Raw genomic sequence first — 12,712 nt, 5'->3', positions numbered from 1 at the left:
TTCTTGCCCCTCTCCCCATTGCCTCCTATGTTGCAGCCCCTGGGGCCTCTCTTGGCTTCCTCATGCATCCTAAATCTGTTTTTGCTTCAGGGCTTCTACACCTGTTCCCTCTGCCTGGAATACTTTTCCTCCTTCAAGTCTCAGTTGAAAGTCACTTCAGCGAGGCCTTCCTTGCCCATTTAATCCAGAACAACTCCAGCTCCCATCCCCAACTCATTCTTCATGACAGCTTCCTGATTGTTTTTTTGACTGTTCAGTTCAATTAATAATTAGCGGGCACTTTTACTTGTGCATTGTCATTCCTGCCCACCAGATGGCGCACTAGAGCGCCAGGACCGCGGCTATTTCACCGCTAGGCCTCTGGTGGCTGGTTCAGAGGCGGTACTCAATAAAGGTAGGTTGAAATGGATGATTTTATTTACAGAAGTGAGGGTCACCCTTGAGACAATATGGACGAGTTTACCGGTCTAGCCCTCATGCACCCGGGAGCACTTAGAAGGAGTGAGAGCAGCCACAGCCGCGTGTAACCCCCACCAGCCTCATTTCCAACAGATGATGATGTTGGGGTCATTTTCCAGCCGTTCATCAAGTTCGTGGTAGCTCATGCCTGTTTGGGACAGTGCAGATAAGGTGAGCAGTCTTGGCCTGGCCACCTGCCCTGACCCCACCCCAGCTGCCCTGCCTGTCTCCACCTGTCTTGCAGCAGATCTCATCATAGCTGTGGCAGCCTGTGTAAAGCCGGGCAGGGTGGCTCCGCTCCTCCCGAGACACCCGCACGGGGTACTTCTGTAGTCGGCGGATGAGGTTCTTCATTAGCCCGAACTGGATCAGCTTCCTGGGGTAGGGTTGAGGGAGAGAGGGGTGATGCCCTGGCCAGGGCTTCCTCCAGCCCCACTAACCCTTTCCTGCAGTCTCCCTTCTGATTTTGTTGGCCTCTGAATGCATCACCTCCAGGAAGCCTGCCTACACTAGTAGTGCCACATGATTCTGCTCACTAGGAATCTCCAGCTTCCTTTCTAACCCAAGGCTCCAGAGAGATGTAGAGTGTATCTGCTTTCATGCAAACCCCTCGTGCCCCTGGGGATCCTCTTCTGACCGTTCATCAACGCGCTGCAGCTGCTGGGGGTGGCGGCCAATGAGGTCTCTCACAGTTGTGCCAGGGCTCAGGCTGCAGTACAGCTGGAACACATCGCGGAGACTGGCCCTCTTGTGCCCTGTGGGCACCGAGGGTCAGCTCTGCACGTAGCCCTGCCCTCCCCAAGACGGCCTCCCCCAGAGCCCACCACTACCTTGTTTGGTCACATAGGATAAACAGGCCTCTTGCAGGGACTTGTCATCTACGAGGTCCTGGACCTTGGGTGTCGGGCAGTACACATTGGAATACTGGAGGGTAGCAGGAAGCACAGGGGCCTGAGTGAGGGGCTTGGAAGTCTGACACCACCCCAGTCTGGCCAAACCATGTAACTTACTCTCTGCTTAACCAGACCCCAGACTCACCTACCTGGAGGATGGACACCAGTGTCACGACGCCATAATACCTGGGGGAGATAGTTGTGCTCAACTTCTGAGGGCCATGCCTTCCCACCTCCACACGTGGGGTCCTGAGGCTCTTCTCTGGCTAGCAACCCTGTCCCAAGTGTGACTGCTGCCCCACTCACAGCAAGTTCTGGATGGCGATGCGCACCAGGTTGAGTTCCACATCTGCCTCGGCTGAGATCTTCTGGACATGGCGGAAGCCATCAATATAGGGCAGGATCTGGGAAAAGTGGGGTAGGGTAGGGCAGGGTCAGTAGGAGTGGGATGAGGCCAGAGCTGTGGCCAGCCCTAGGTGATGATACCCAGGGAGGAATAGCACACCTGTTGTGTGGTAAGGTCCCACTGTGAGTTGAAGAAATCCTCCTTATCCTTGGTAAAGACAGGCACATCATACTCCTGGGCCACAGGAGGGTCAGGTCGCTGCTCAATCACCTTCAAGTGGATGGTGTTGGACTCATCTGCAGGGGCCCCACCCATATCTTCAGTGTCCTCTCTTTCAAGAGGCCCTCAATTACCCTCCAGTCCTCCCAGCAGCTCTTGAGGCAGGTGGGTGGCCCTGGGTAGTCTCCCCAACTCCCACTTTAAGTAAGCTCCATGTCCAACGTGGGGCTTGAACTCATGAACTCAAGATCAAGACTCACATGCTTTACAGCCAGGCGCTCCCAATCTTCCCCTTTTAGGGAGCAAGAGACAGGTCCAGAGAGGGAAGGGAACATACCCAAGGAGCATGGAGAGCTCTTCTGGCCTCCACACCCCAAATCCCAACATGCACTGGACCCTGGACATCATTAACCCAGCTCACTGGGCCACCAATTTGTTCATGAGTCTTGCCCATGGCTGGGCTTGCCTTCCCTTGCCATGTCCGTATCCCTCCTCTACCCCTCTGCTGTCCTTGAAAAGGCAGGGCCATACCGATGGGCAGAGTGCACCGGCCTGAGGCATTTAGCTCCTCCAGCAAGATGGTCATGATGGGCACCAACTTCTGCTTGCTCTCCTCTGTTGACACGAAGCTGCTCTCTAGCTGGATGGAGCATGGACAACATGGTGGGCACACCCCAGGAACCCTGGCTGGTATCCTGCCCTGGCAGATACCCAGGTTTGGAGGGCTTTGGAAACATTTGCCTGCCTTCCCCTCCACTCAAGCCCATCCTGTTGCAGACCTCCAGTGTGGTCAGGTAGCCAGCCAGCTTTTTGACGATGGGCTCGAGGGCACAGGTCTTGGCCTGGGCATCACACACGAAGCCTAGGTTGAAAAGCAGGGCATTGCGGCTGTACTTCTTGTGTTCAATGCACACGGGGCAGCCGATCAGTTTCTTCTCCATGGCTGTGCTGGATGGGGGGAACAGGTGGGAGCAAAGTCAGGCTCCTTCTGTCCCCAAGCTCATCCACTCCTCAGGGGACATTCCCTCCCTTCCCCACTAGGGCCTCACACAGTGATAAGCTTGTTCTGCAGCTCTGGCTTGGTGATGATGTACACCTGGACTGTGTCAAACAGCTCTCGGGAGATGAAGTCTTCAGGGACCTGGGGAGGGGCGTGGTAAGAGGCCCCTTAGTGGACCCTGGGACAATGTAGAGTACACTGGGTGACCCCCAAAGCCTAAGCCCTCTTGTCCAGAGATTCTCCCCCCCCCATCCACCCAGATCTACCACTATTTTGTGTTTCCAAACATATGCCATGTTCTCACCTGCCTCCTGGCTTTTGCATATGCTGTTTCCCCTACCTGGCTCACTCACTCCTCCTCCATCTAAATTCCTAAACATCCAGGAATACTACTAGACCATGCACCCCGCCTCTCTTGGGAGCTGGCACCTCCCTGGGATCTCTATAGCCCGATTTCCCACAATCCTTGCCTATGGGCTGTTTGCCCCGTCACACCGGGAGCCTGGGACCTGGGTCTGAGTGGCCTCTCGATTCACGATTCTCCGCGAATGAAGGAATGGTATGCCTGCGTGCAGCATGGGCTACAGGAATCCACCGCTTCCGGGCAGCTTGCTCAGCTCCCGGGAGCATCCCTCTCCCACCACCCCCACCACCCCCGCCCCGCGGGCACGGATGGCACCTGATAGGTGATCTTGGGTCCCAGCGTGGGGTGGAACTCGCTGAAGAATATGCATTCGATGCGGCAGCCGCTGCCCATGGCGCTGGCAGGGCCCAGGTCTGTAGACCCTGGCTCCTGGACCCCTGCGAACACCCGTCGGAGACAGCCCTCAGGCCTGGCTAGCCAAGGCAGGCACGCCTGCGCACTCAGGGACCGGTTAAGCTGTCTGCTTAACAGCGCTTGCGCAGAGCGACTGGGAGGTGTGGCTGGAGGTGGGGGAATCTTGTCTCAGGAAGTCCCGGCTGGGCAAACGTCGTACCCGGAAGTGAAGAGGCTCCGCGACGGACCGGCAGCGCGCGCGGCAGTGCCCCGAGTATCCCGCTTTCTCGGGAAGAAACCACCGCATCGGGTCAGCGCTGCGGGTGAGGCAGGCGAGTCCCTAGCGTGTAGGCCCAGCATGCCAGGGGCACGTGGGGAGACTGCGCGCGAAGGGATTCAGGCTATAATTTTTTACAGAGATGGGAACTACAATTCCCATAGTGCTTCACGCCCTTTTAGCTGGCGCTCCCGCGCGGCGACGGCGTGACGCCCGCTGGGATTTGTAGTCTATTACATGGCCTTGCGCATCCTACCTGGAAGGTGGGCCAGGGATCAGTGCCGGTTCAGATGCGGGTGCACGCCGACAGGCCGCCGGTCCTCGACTATTCCTAGTGCCTGTGTTGGTACTGTCCCTTCCTATCTTAACTTCTTGGAAGAGAGTGGCATTCCTGACCCGCAACCTTTGCTCCAGTGAGAAGAGTGGACAGCAGGCACCTGAGACACTTGCTCTTTCTACTATGCTTTCAGTCTACAGCCATTGGCCTGGTTGACCATGGCCCTTTCTGTGGAGACCGAGTCGCACATCTACAGAGCTCTGCGCACTGCCTCTGGGGCTGCTGCCCACCTTGTGGCCCTGGGTTTTACCATCTTTGTGGCTGTGCTTGCCAGGCCTGGCTCCAGTAAGTAGAATTCATAGTTGACTTCTGGGAAGGAAAGTGCCCCTTCTCCTGGGGAGCAGGAGCAAGAGGAAGCCTTGGGCCTGACTCCAGGAAAGGCTTGGCTGGCTGGGGGACATCTTATGTTTGGAGGGCTAAGTGGGGAGGACTGGTGAGCGTGGGGGCTCTACCAGTTTGGCCAGAGTACCTGGCTTCTCTTTCCTTGTTGGTGCCCCACTTGGCTGCCCTTTGTGAAGTGCTAAGAGGAGGGAGAACTGCCAGAGTGTCACAGCATGGCCCCTGCTCCACGGAGGGACCAGGAAGCAAGGATAGGTAGGGGGTGAGCTTGTTGCGGTAAGAGGGGGCTAGCAGTTTGGCAGCGCTTCCTTGGGTGTTGGGCTGCCCATTATCCTCACCCTGTGGGGGATTGATGTGGCTGGGTTCTTCTTGCCTCAGCCTCACAAAAACTCCTTTTCATTCCAGGTCTGTTTTCCTGGCACCCCACGCTTATGTCTTTGGCTGTAAGTAGTGCACCTGGCCAGCTCTTAGGGGTGGGAGGGAGCACAGGTATGGGTGGTAGTCCTGACAGTCTCTGAATCCTTATGGACACTTCATTTCTCTTTGGAGGGATGGAATGTGGGATTGGGGAAGTTGCACGCTCCAATTCCTGCATGTGGTTCATACCCCAGACTTGAACCATAGTGTTCAAAACCCAGAGCAAATTGGTCTAAGCACAAAATGAGACTTCACCCACCTCCAGGCAGGAAGCTTAGAAAATGCATTTGGGTGTACCTGTGTCCCCTTTTACCTTAATTTATAGTGATACATTGAATTTCCTTGAAACAGTGCACCCATGTGGCCAGCTCTTGCCAAGAAATTGTATCAGCCCCATGTCAGGGAAACAAAGCCTATGAATCATTTATAATTGCCACATCTCAAGCCTAGTGTTTGCTGGGTAATATAGCAGAGATGACATTTTAGCATATCACCTAGGAAGGAGTGTGGAGACGTACATACTTCTTGCCAGTTACTCAGGGCAGATGTTGGCCCTGGAGTTTCTCTTACTGCACCAAATGGATACTCTTGTCACTGGGGAGAGAGTGAAGAGGGAGACTGCCCAGAGTGACTGGCAGTTTAGCAAGTTACCTAAACCTCTTTTTCCTTCTGCTGAGCAGCACCCTGACTTCGTTTCCCATCCCTGTCTCCCCAGTTCTCTTTCCTGATGACCGAGGCACTGCTGGTGTTCTCTCCTGAGAGTTCGCTGCTGCGCTCCCTTTCACGGAAGGGCCGAGCCCGCTGCCACTGGGTGCTGCAGCTGCTGGCCCTGCTGTGTGCACTACTTGGCCTAGGCCTTGTCATCCTCCACAAGGAACAGCTTGGCAAAGCGCACCTGGCCACGTGGCATGGGAGGGCAGGGCTGATAGCTGTGCTGTGGGCGGGGTTGCAGTGCTCTGGGGGTGTGGGGCTGCTCTACCCCAAACTACTGCCCCGATGGCCCCTGGCTAAGCTCAAGCTGTACCATGCCACTTCTGGGCTGGTGGGCTACCTTCTGGGTAGTGCCAGCCTCTTATTGGCCATGTGTTCGCTCTGGTTCACTGCCACAGTCACTGGTGGGGTCTGGTATCTGGCTGTGCTGTGTCCTGTCATTACCAGCTTGGTCATCATGAGTCAGGTGAGCAATGCCTACCTGTACCGCAAACGGATCCAACCATGAGCTCTTCCCAGCCTAGAAGCCTGGATTTGCCCCTCAGCATAGCAGCTGGGGCTGGGACCTCCTGGACTCTCTCAGCTGACCCAAGTCATGGGAGCACCTCGGGCACTGGGACAGGTTAGAGTAGGAGTCTTGTGTGTGACATTTTGCTTGCTCCTCACCCTGAAGTGCTTCCCCTTTCCTTCTGTACTGTCAGAGGAGCTTATGATGTGGCTGGCTGAAGTGGGGGATGCAAGACTACTTCCCCGGCCACTCACCTCATACTTGTACTGGTATGTCCAAAAATTACAGGAAAGAAAAAAGGAAAATAAAAAAAGAATGACTGAAAAGATTGGTTGGGAGGAATAGCTTAGAGTTGGGGATAGTGCTTGCTAATGCTGTCAGCATGAACTAAGAGGCAGCTGGGCAAGCTGGGGACCCCCGTCCCTGGCTGCTCACTGCGGGGCTGAAGCTGTCCCAGCACACAAGGTTCCAGGATTTGGCTGCTGAGCAGCCTGTGCCAGGAGGGCCCTAGAGCTGTAGCTGTGGGTGGTACAGCTGTGTGTCCTTTCAGTCCCCCAGCTGCCCGCTGTGCTGGTGCCTCCAGACTGTGGGGGTTAGATGTGGACAGTGACAGGGTGGGAACTCGGGATAGCCTATTTCCACAGGTGTCAAGCACTGAGAACTGTTTTTGGGGTGAGCCATCAGGGAGAACAGCTCTTCATGACAGACGGGCCCTCTGCCATCAGATCCTCTGGACAGGGCCTCCCTGACTGGGAATCAGAGGGAGAGAAAATGAGTAAGGATATGAAGTGAGAGCTCTGGGAAGGTGGTTTTAACAGTGGGCATGTGGTGGTAAGGGGGGAGTGGGAGTAACAGAGTTCTTACTCAGCTGGAGTTGCCATGGAGACCAAGCCCCGGACTCTAAAGTCCCCAAGTTTACTGTTGAACACGATGAGAGGGCTGCACAAGGTGGTCTGACAGAGCCCAGGAGCCATACCTCAAAGAACTGCTTTATTGATACTGCAAGGCTGGGCCTGGCTGCCCACTCAAGTGGTCCTGTAAAAAATACTTGGGAGCTGTGGCTCTTCTGGCCCAGAACGAGCCACAGCCACAGCAGAGGGAATCAGAAATCTTCACACGAACATAGTCTTTCTGAGGGTGGGCAGGGAATTGCAGTCCGGCACTGGCTGGACCCCCAGAACGTTTTTGGCAAATCCTTGCCTTGGCTCAGGGCTCTTGGCAACCAGTATCAGGCATAAGGGTTGGCCCAGGCACTGTGACACCAGTGTCCCTGTAGCCACTTGCTTGGGGCTATCTGCTGAGGTACAGTCTTACCTCAGAGGGCCTGGGCTGGCTGATGGTTCAGAGGCCCCATGCCTGGCATAGTGGTTGTCTGGAGTTGGAACCAGGTAGCAAGAGTCCTGGGTAGTGTTGGCGAGAAATAGCAGAAGGATGTGGAGACCCCCCAGCAGGCCTTCTTCCCTCTCCTCAGAGCAGTCAGTGCCCTGGAGTAGCTGAGAGGTGTCAAGGGGGAGCTTGGGAGAGGAGGTGCTACACTCAAGGTGGTCTGGTGTTACAGCTTCGGGGGAGCTGCCTCGAAGGTGATCAGGCTGGATTCTGGGGCAGCCCCCTTTCCTGGGAGCGTGGGGGCCTTGTCTGAGGGTAGGGGGCTATCCACCTTGTCCCCTGCCTCCTCTTCATCGTCATCCATGCTTGGCCAGACGGACTGGTCCTCCACTCTCTTCAACCGCTCATTGAGGGCCTTCAGGGCCAATTGCCTGGAGTCAGGGGAAAGATGACAAATCACTTTGGGTTTGGACTTGGCTCATGCCCTATATTCTTGCCCCATGAAGCTGACTCCCCCTACCACCCAGCTTTCTCTTAGAATCTTATGCATTTCTCTTTACCATGAAAGACCCAGGGCTCCCCAGGGACTGGATAGGACCCACTCAGCCATCAGAATAAGGACCCAAAGGACTTGGCTGCTCACACACAGAGCCTTCCCTTCATAGTCCGGGCACCTCCAGGCTTAGAAGGCCAGCAGGGTGTCTGCCAGACTGGCCACCAGGCCAGCCTCAGGAAGGATTCTGAGGATGGTGCCTAAGCATGGGCAGAGCTGGTACCCCAGAGAAGATGGATAGAAGGATAAGTCTCTTGGATGTGGGCACTGGTATCACATCCAAGGAGAGGGTTATTACTTCTCTCTCTCTCCTTGTTAGGTGTGTTTTGAGTCTCCTGGTAAGGGTCTGAGGGGAATGCTGGAACTCAAGCACCTATGTGGGATCTCAACCTGGGAAGCAGGGCAACTTGGGTCAGCCCATCCCTCCTAACGGACTCCAATGTTTTCCTTCCCGGAAGAATCCCCACAGCCACCAGGACCTGTGTTAGAGCAGGGACACACCAAGTCCTTGCAGAAAGAGGAGGGACAACTTATGTATGTAGGAGACAGGCCAGAGCCTACGGTTCCACTGGACAAACCCTTCTGGACCTTACTTTGGGGGGAGGTGGGAAAGTTGACTGGAAGGTATACCTGTGCACTTGGGACTCTAGTTTACCCAGGAGGTGGAATGCCCATGCTGCCAGCTAATACTTCCAATAGTGGTAACTCTGGAACCCTGATGCCTCAACCTGTCTGTGCTACAAGGATGGGGGACAGCCTGTAACAGCCTTCCAAGTTCCATCAGAGGAGCAAAACCGCCAACATGCCAGGCAACACGACAGGAAAGGCAACAAGAACATGGGCACAGAAAATGCTAGCCCAGTTCCATCCTGTGCTCTAGCCTGACACATGGCAGACTGGCACAGATGGGACAGTTCCCTGTGCTACCTAGGCTCCAGCCTGGAGACAGCCTTGCCAATTCTGTCTAAAGCCCGCTAAAACAGAGGTAGTGGCATAGTACTCACTTCCTCACAAGGGTCAAAGATAGGAAACCCTGCCTCGCACTACTAGTAGCCCTTTGGGTTTGGGAGCAGCATGCTGCTAGAGGCCCAACTGGTTGGAGAAGTAACAACCACAGGGCTATGCCAGGAACCTAGCTCCTGACAACTTTCCCTACCTCAGCCTGCCATTTTCTTGGGCCTGAGCAGAGCTGTTTTGAATCTCCAGCCAACCCTAACTAAACCAAGACTTCTCACTAAAGAAAGAGTCACCACCGGTCCCCGGCCCCACCTACAGAGGTCTGAGGACAGCTCAGTTTCTACCAGGTTCAGCCGTCTTGGTCCGACCTTCTCTAATGGATAAAGTGAAGACAGACCTCAGTCTTTAGGATTCATCGGCCACAGAGATACAAACCACAGGGCTCACAGTAATGCCCCGCAGCACGTTTTGTGTACTTTTCAACACCCACCACCTTAGGCATAGTAATCTGTGGCCCTTCTCCAGCTGGCAACTCCTTCAAGAAAGGGGTGTATCCTACATTCAATGCCACAGACCCAGTGGGCACTAAGCATGGGGATAACCTTTCAGGTGAATTCATAAAGCTTCCTGCCAAGAATCAATTTAAGAGGTGAGCAAAAGCAAAAGCCTTTGGCAAATCCAGAAAGCAGGAACAGAGTCTGCTCCAGATTTCACTACTAAAGTAACCGCCTAAAAAAGAACTTCAACAATGATGTTGAAAATGGAGCTGTGACAACTCTGGTGAGTCTACAGACCTGGGAGAGAGAGAGAGACAACTGGATTAAAAAATGTCTTCCCAGCCCTGGACAAGGTGCATTCAGTGAATAATTCAGCTGGGACTCCAGATGGTGCAGATGGCTTGGTTTACAGATAATGAAGGTTGTCTCCACTCCCTGTGTGGTCAGCAGGCTCCCGCGGTGGGTCACATGGCCTGTCCCCTGGGTGTGGTGACACATACATGCTGGAAGGACAGGATGGCAAATCTAGTAATACCCTGAGGTTTCCCCCTCAATAAATTAAGTGGCAGAGAAGCACAGCATCTGAATTAGGACCCAGGAAGAGGACATGGTTCAGCATTTTGAAATTGGGGTGGCTCAGACCACCCTGTAAGGAAGGTCTTCATGTGTGTCCCTCCCTCAGTGGGGAAATAGGACCCGCAGGTTGTTTCTGGCTCCCACAGGACCAGTGTCTAGGATTCCAAGATTCTGAGACAAGGTCAGGATTATGTGTACCTGGCCCTCCATTAACCCTTACACAGTACCAAAGGAAACTGGACATTTCTTAGGACTTGTTAAGTGGCCTGAGTGGTGTGAAAGGCAAATTGCACTTCTTCATGTTGGAAAGTGCTACTGGAGCCCGGCACCTAATGGCTGAGTTTCTCAAGGCCACAAACCGGATTTTATCTCCTGAGTCTGTCCCAACACCTGACCCTTGGCTGCCAGCCAACACACAGCAAGCACAACAGATGGAACAAGACTTGGTCAATAAAAACTCCCTTGCTCAATAATGTTTTGGAAGACTCCACAGTACCTTCTCCGCTCTGCATCCTGAGGGTCTGTGCCTGGGAGGCTGATGGTGATGGAAGATGGGGCACCTACATCATAGCGCTTCACTGTCTTCTGGCATATCTTTACCTTCACCAGGAGGCTGTGCACCAAGTTCGCCAAGAGCCCCACCACAGGCTGTAGGATCTCAGGGAAGAAGGTGGCAAAAGCAAAGTGGTCAGCCATGTCCCCTCGGCCTCGGCTATGGCGCTGGTAGAAGCGAAGATACACCCAACTGGAGAGAAGCCCAAAGCCATAGGAGGCCAGTGCTGGGCTCTGGAGCAGCGTGGCCAGCCGCAACAGCAGCAGCAGCCCCAACAGCAGCATGGGCACCACGCTGACGCGCACCTGGGGCACACGCAGGACCACGCAGTCGCCCATGGTTTGCTTGAGTGCCACCAGGACACCACCCAGGAAGCCCAGGGCTCCGTGGATGCGGATAGTGAAAAGGTAGACCAAGTTGAAGGAAGCCATGTAGGTGAGGAGGTAGGCGAAGGCCCCCAGCAGCCCCACAGACACATTCACCACTGAGAAGAAGATGAGCAGCTCCAAAGCTCCCCAGAGGGGCTCCAGCAAACGTCCAGCCACCACCACTGTGGCCAGGCTGATGGCCACATCCCACAAGTGCTGTTCCATCAGCCCATGGGTGGCCAGGGTCCAGATCCAGAAATTGGGCGGAAAGAGGTAGCCTGGGGTGACCGCCAGGCAGCCGGTGTCCACGGCGAAGGACAGCAGGTAGAGAAAGAGTACTGCCGCGCACAGGGTCTTTACCACCACGCTGGCGCTGGCCAGAATGGCCCCCAAATGCTGGCGGGCGCCCGGCAGGGCGCGCTGCATCTTCCCGAAGGGCGTCGGCCTGAGGGAAGGGTCTAGTGTGTCAGGGGCCTCCCCGGGGCCTCGTCCCAGTCCGGCCCCGACGGGAGGCCCGAGCTCGGCCTAGTGAAGATTCCACTTCTGGCTGCGTCCGCTCCAGTCCCAGAGGGCCGAGCTGGGCCTGATCGCGGGCCCGGGGCCTAGGCCCCTCTTCGGGGACCTGAGGGAAGGCCCTGAGAAGCTTCGGCACGTCTGCCTGCCGTCCTGCCTGCCTGTGGGCCCCGCGCCAAGCTGATCCGGCTGGCGTTGATCTCAGGGCTCGGCCTCTTCCATCCACTCAGTGGCCCGATGGTCTGAGCCGGACTGGAGCCTTGTTCTGGGCCCCAGTCAAGTCTCGTCAGCTCCGGCTCGGCCTCGGTCTCGGCTGCGACCGTACCTCCTCCCTTCCCAGGCGCCGACAAACAGCGGTGCTGCGCCTGCGCGTCCGGGCAGCGGCGGGATGCCCTTCCGGCTCCGAGGCATGCTGGGACACGTAGTCCTCTCCTGAAGACGGGGACGAGCGGAAGTCAGAGTTCTGTAAAACTACAAGTTCCAGGAAGCTGTGCGCCCCGGATGTTCCGGTTGATAAGAAGAGGCTGTGCTGGGGAGGTGTAGTGCTCAGGACCGTTTCCGCTGGCTGTCCGGGTTTGGGGAGGAGTAAGCTGGCTCAGGTAACCTTGGGAAGGCTCCGGGTACCCGCGCGGCAGCACAACTGAGGACACTCGCTTGCTGAATTTCCTGGGAACAGTGACTCCGTGCATGTACTTCTGAGTACATCTGAGTGTGTCCTTGTGGGCAGGTGTGTAGGTAAGAATGTAGGTGGTCTTGGTGTGCGTACCAGTGTTCGGGAACTCCCGAAACTCCGTAGTCCGGTGTGTGCCTGACCTAGGTTGTATGGGTGTATGGGACCTGACCCAGATTGGGATTCTTGCTCTGCCATTTGGGGGCTCTGTGACACGAGCCAAGTTCCTCGATGTCATGAACCGTAAAATGGGGATGATGACAGGACCTAGCACGGTGAGGGTTCGTGGGGACTGTGATGTAAAATGCCAGTCTACCCTAGGTGCCCAGTGAGTGTGTTGCTCAGGCTAACCTTGTTACTAGTGTGGTGGAGCTGCGACTCGAATTCAGGTCTCCTGCCCCCAAAGAGGCAAGACTGGGCTCCTTTTAGTGACTCT

General features: G+C 55.6%; 3 protein-coding genes across 5 annotated transcripts; 1 reads left to right on the top strand and 2 right to left on the bottom strand.

The window, feature by feature from the left end:
* Positions 1–395: 395 nt before the first annotated feature.
* Positions 396–3,799, bottom strand: NPRL2 (NPR2 like, GATOR1 complex subunit). Its single transcript, XM_047693416.1, has 11 exons — positions 3,597–3,799; positions 2,967–3,058; positions 2,697–2,865; positions 2,449–2,557; positions 1,858–1,994; positions 1,659–1,756; positions 1,502–1,538; positions 1,290–1,383; positions 1,097–1,214; positions 693–835; positions 396–607 (listed from the first exon to the last, which is right to left on the bottom strand). The coding sequence occupies exons 1-11, from the start codon at positions 3,672–3,674 to the stop codon at positions 540–542; spliced, it is 1,143 nt and encodes a 380-aa protein (XP_047549372.1). The 5' UTR covers positions 3,675–3,799; the 3' UTR covers positions 396–539.
* A 52-nt stretch (positions 3,800–3,851) lies between these two features.
* Positions 3,852–6,585, top strand: LOC125079639 (transmembrane reductase CYB561D2). Of its 3 annotated transcripts, none has more exons than XM_047693443.1 (4): positions 3,852–3,997; positions 4,422–4,573; positions 5,033–5,070; positions 5,760–6,585. In XM_047693443.1, the coding sequence occupies exons 2-4, from the start codon at positions 4,447–4,449 to the stop codon at positions 6,261–6,263; spliced, it is 669 nt and encodes a 222-aa protein (XP_047549399.1). In that variant the 5' UTR covers positions 3,852–3,997; positions 4,422–4,446; the 3' UTR covers positions 6,264–6,585. The 3 variants fall into 3 exon arrangements, with proteins under 3 accessions (XP_047549399.1, XP_047549416.1, XP_047549408.1); XM_047693460.1 differs by having other exon boundaries at positions 3,867–3,984; XM_047693452.1 differs by having other exon boundaries at positions 3,873–4,006.
* Positions 6,586–7,236: 651 nt separating this feature from the next.
* On the bottom strand, positions 7,237–11,949 carry TMEM115 (transmembrane protein 115). The gene is made up of 2 exons (XM_047693430.1): positions 10,669–11,949; positions 7,237–8,020 (listed from the first exon to the last, which is right to left on the bottom strand). Exons 1-2 carry the CDS (start codon positions 11,517–11,519, stop codon positions 7,816–7,818), a joined length of 1,056 nt encoding a protein of 351 aa, XP_047549386.1. The 5' UTR covers positions 11,520–11,949; the 3' UTR covers positions 7,237–7,815.
* Positions 11,950–12,712: the final 763 nt, after the last annotated feature.

This window comes from Lutra lutra, chromosome 1 (assembly GCF_902655055.1).
Source record: "Lutra lutra chromosome 1, mLutLut1.2, whole genome shotgun sequence".
In the NCBI taxonomy this organism is placed as follows: domain Eukaryota; kingdom Metazoa; phylum Chordata; class Mammalia; order Carnivora; family Mustelidae; genus Lutra; species Lutra lutra.
This window is presented reverse-complemented; position numbering and strand designations above follow the sequence as displayed.

Bases quoted from the DNA above. Each gene is read 5' to 3' on its own strand.
- LOC125079639 (XM_047693443.1), top strand. From the start codon at position 4,447: ATGGCCCTTTCTGTGGAGACCGAGTCGCACATCTACAGAGCTCTGCGC. The intron at 4,574-5,032 runs GTAAGTAGAATT...TTTTCATTCCAG, and splicing joins GCTTGCCAGGCCTGGCTCCA to GTCTGTTTTCCTGGCACCCC. The intron at 5,071-5,759 runs GTAAGTAGTGCA...CTGTCTCCCCAG, and splicing joins CCACGCTTATGTCTTTGGCT to TTCTCTTTCCTGATGACCGA.
- NPRL2 (XM_047693416.1), bottom strand. From the start codon at position 3,674: ATGGGCAGCGGCTGCCGCATCGAATGCATATTCTTCAGCGAGTTCCAC. The intron at 2,866-2,966 runs GTGAGGCCCTAG...CCCCCCATCCAG, and splicing joins CAGAACAAGCTTATCACTGT to CACAGCCATGGAGAAGAAAC. The intron at 608-692 runs GTGGAGACAGGC...TGTCCCAAACAG, and splicing joins TGAGATCTGCTGCAAGACAG to GCATGAGCTACCACGAACTT.
- TMEM115 (XM_047693430.1), bottom strand. From the start codon at position 11,519: ATGCAGCGCGCCCTGCCGGGCGCCCGCCAGCATTTGGGGGCCATTCTG. The intron at 8,021-10,668 runs GTACTGTGGAGT...CCCTGACTCCAG, and splicing joins CAGGATGCAGAGCGGAGAAG to GCAATTGGCCCTGAAGGCCC.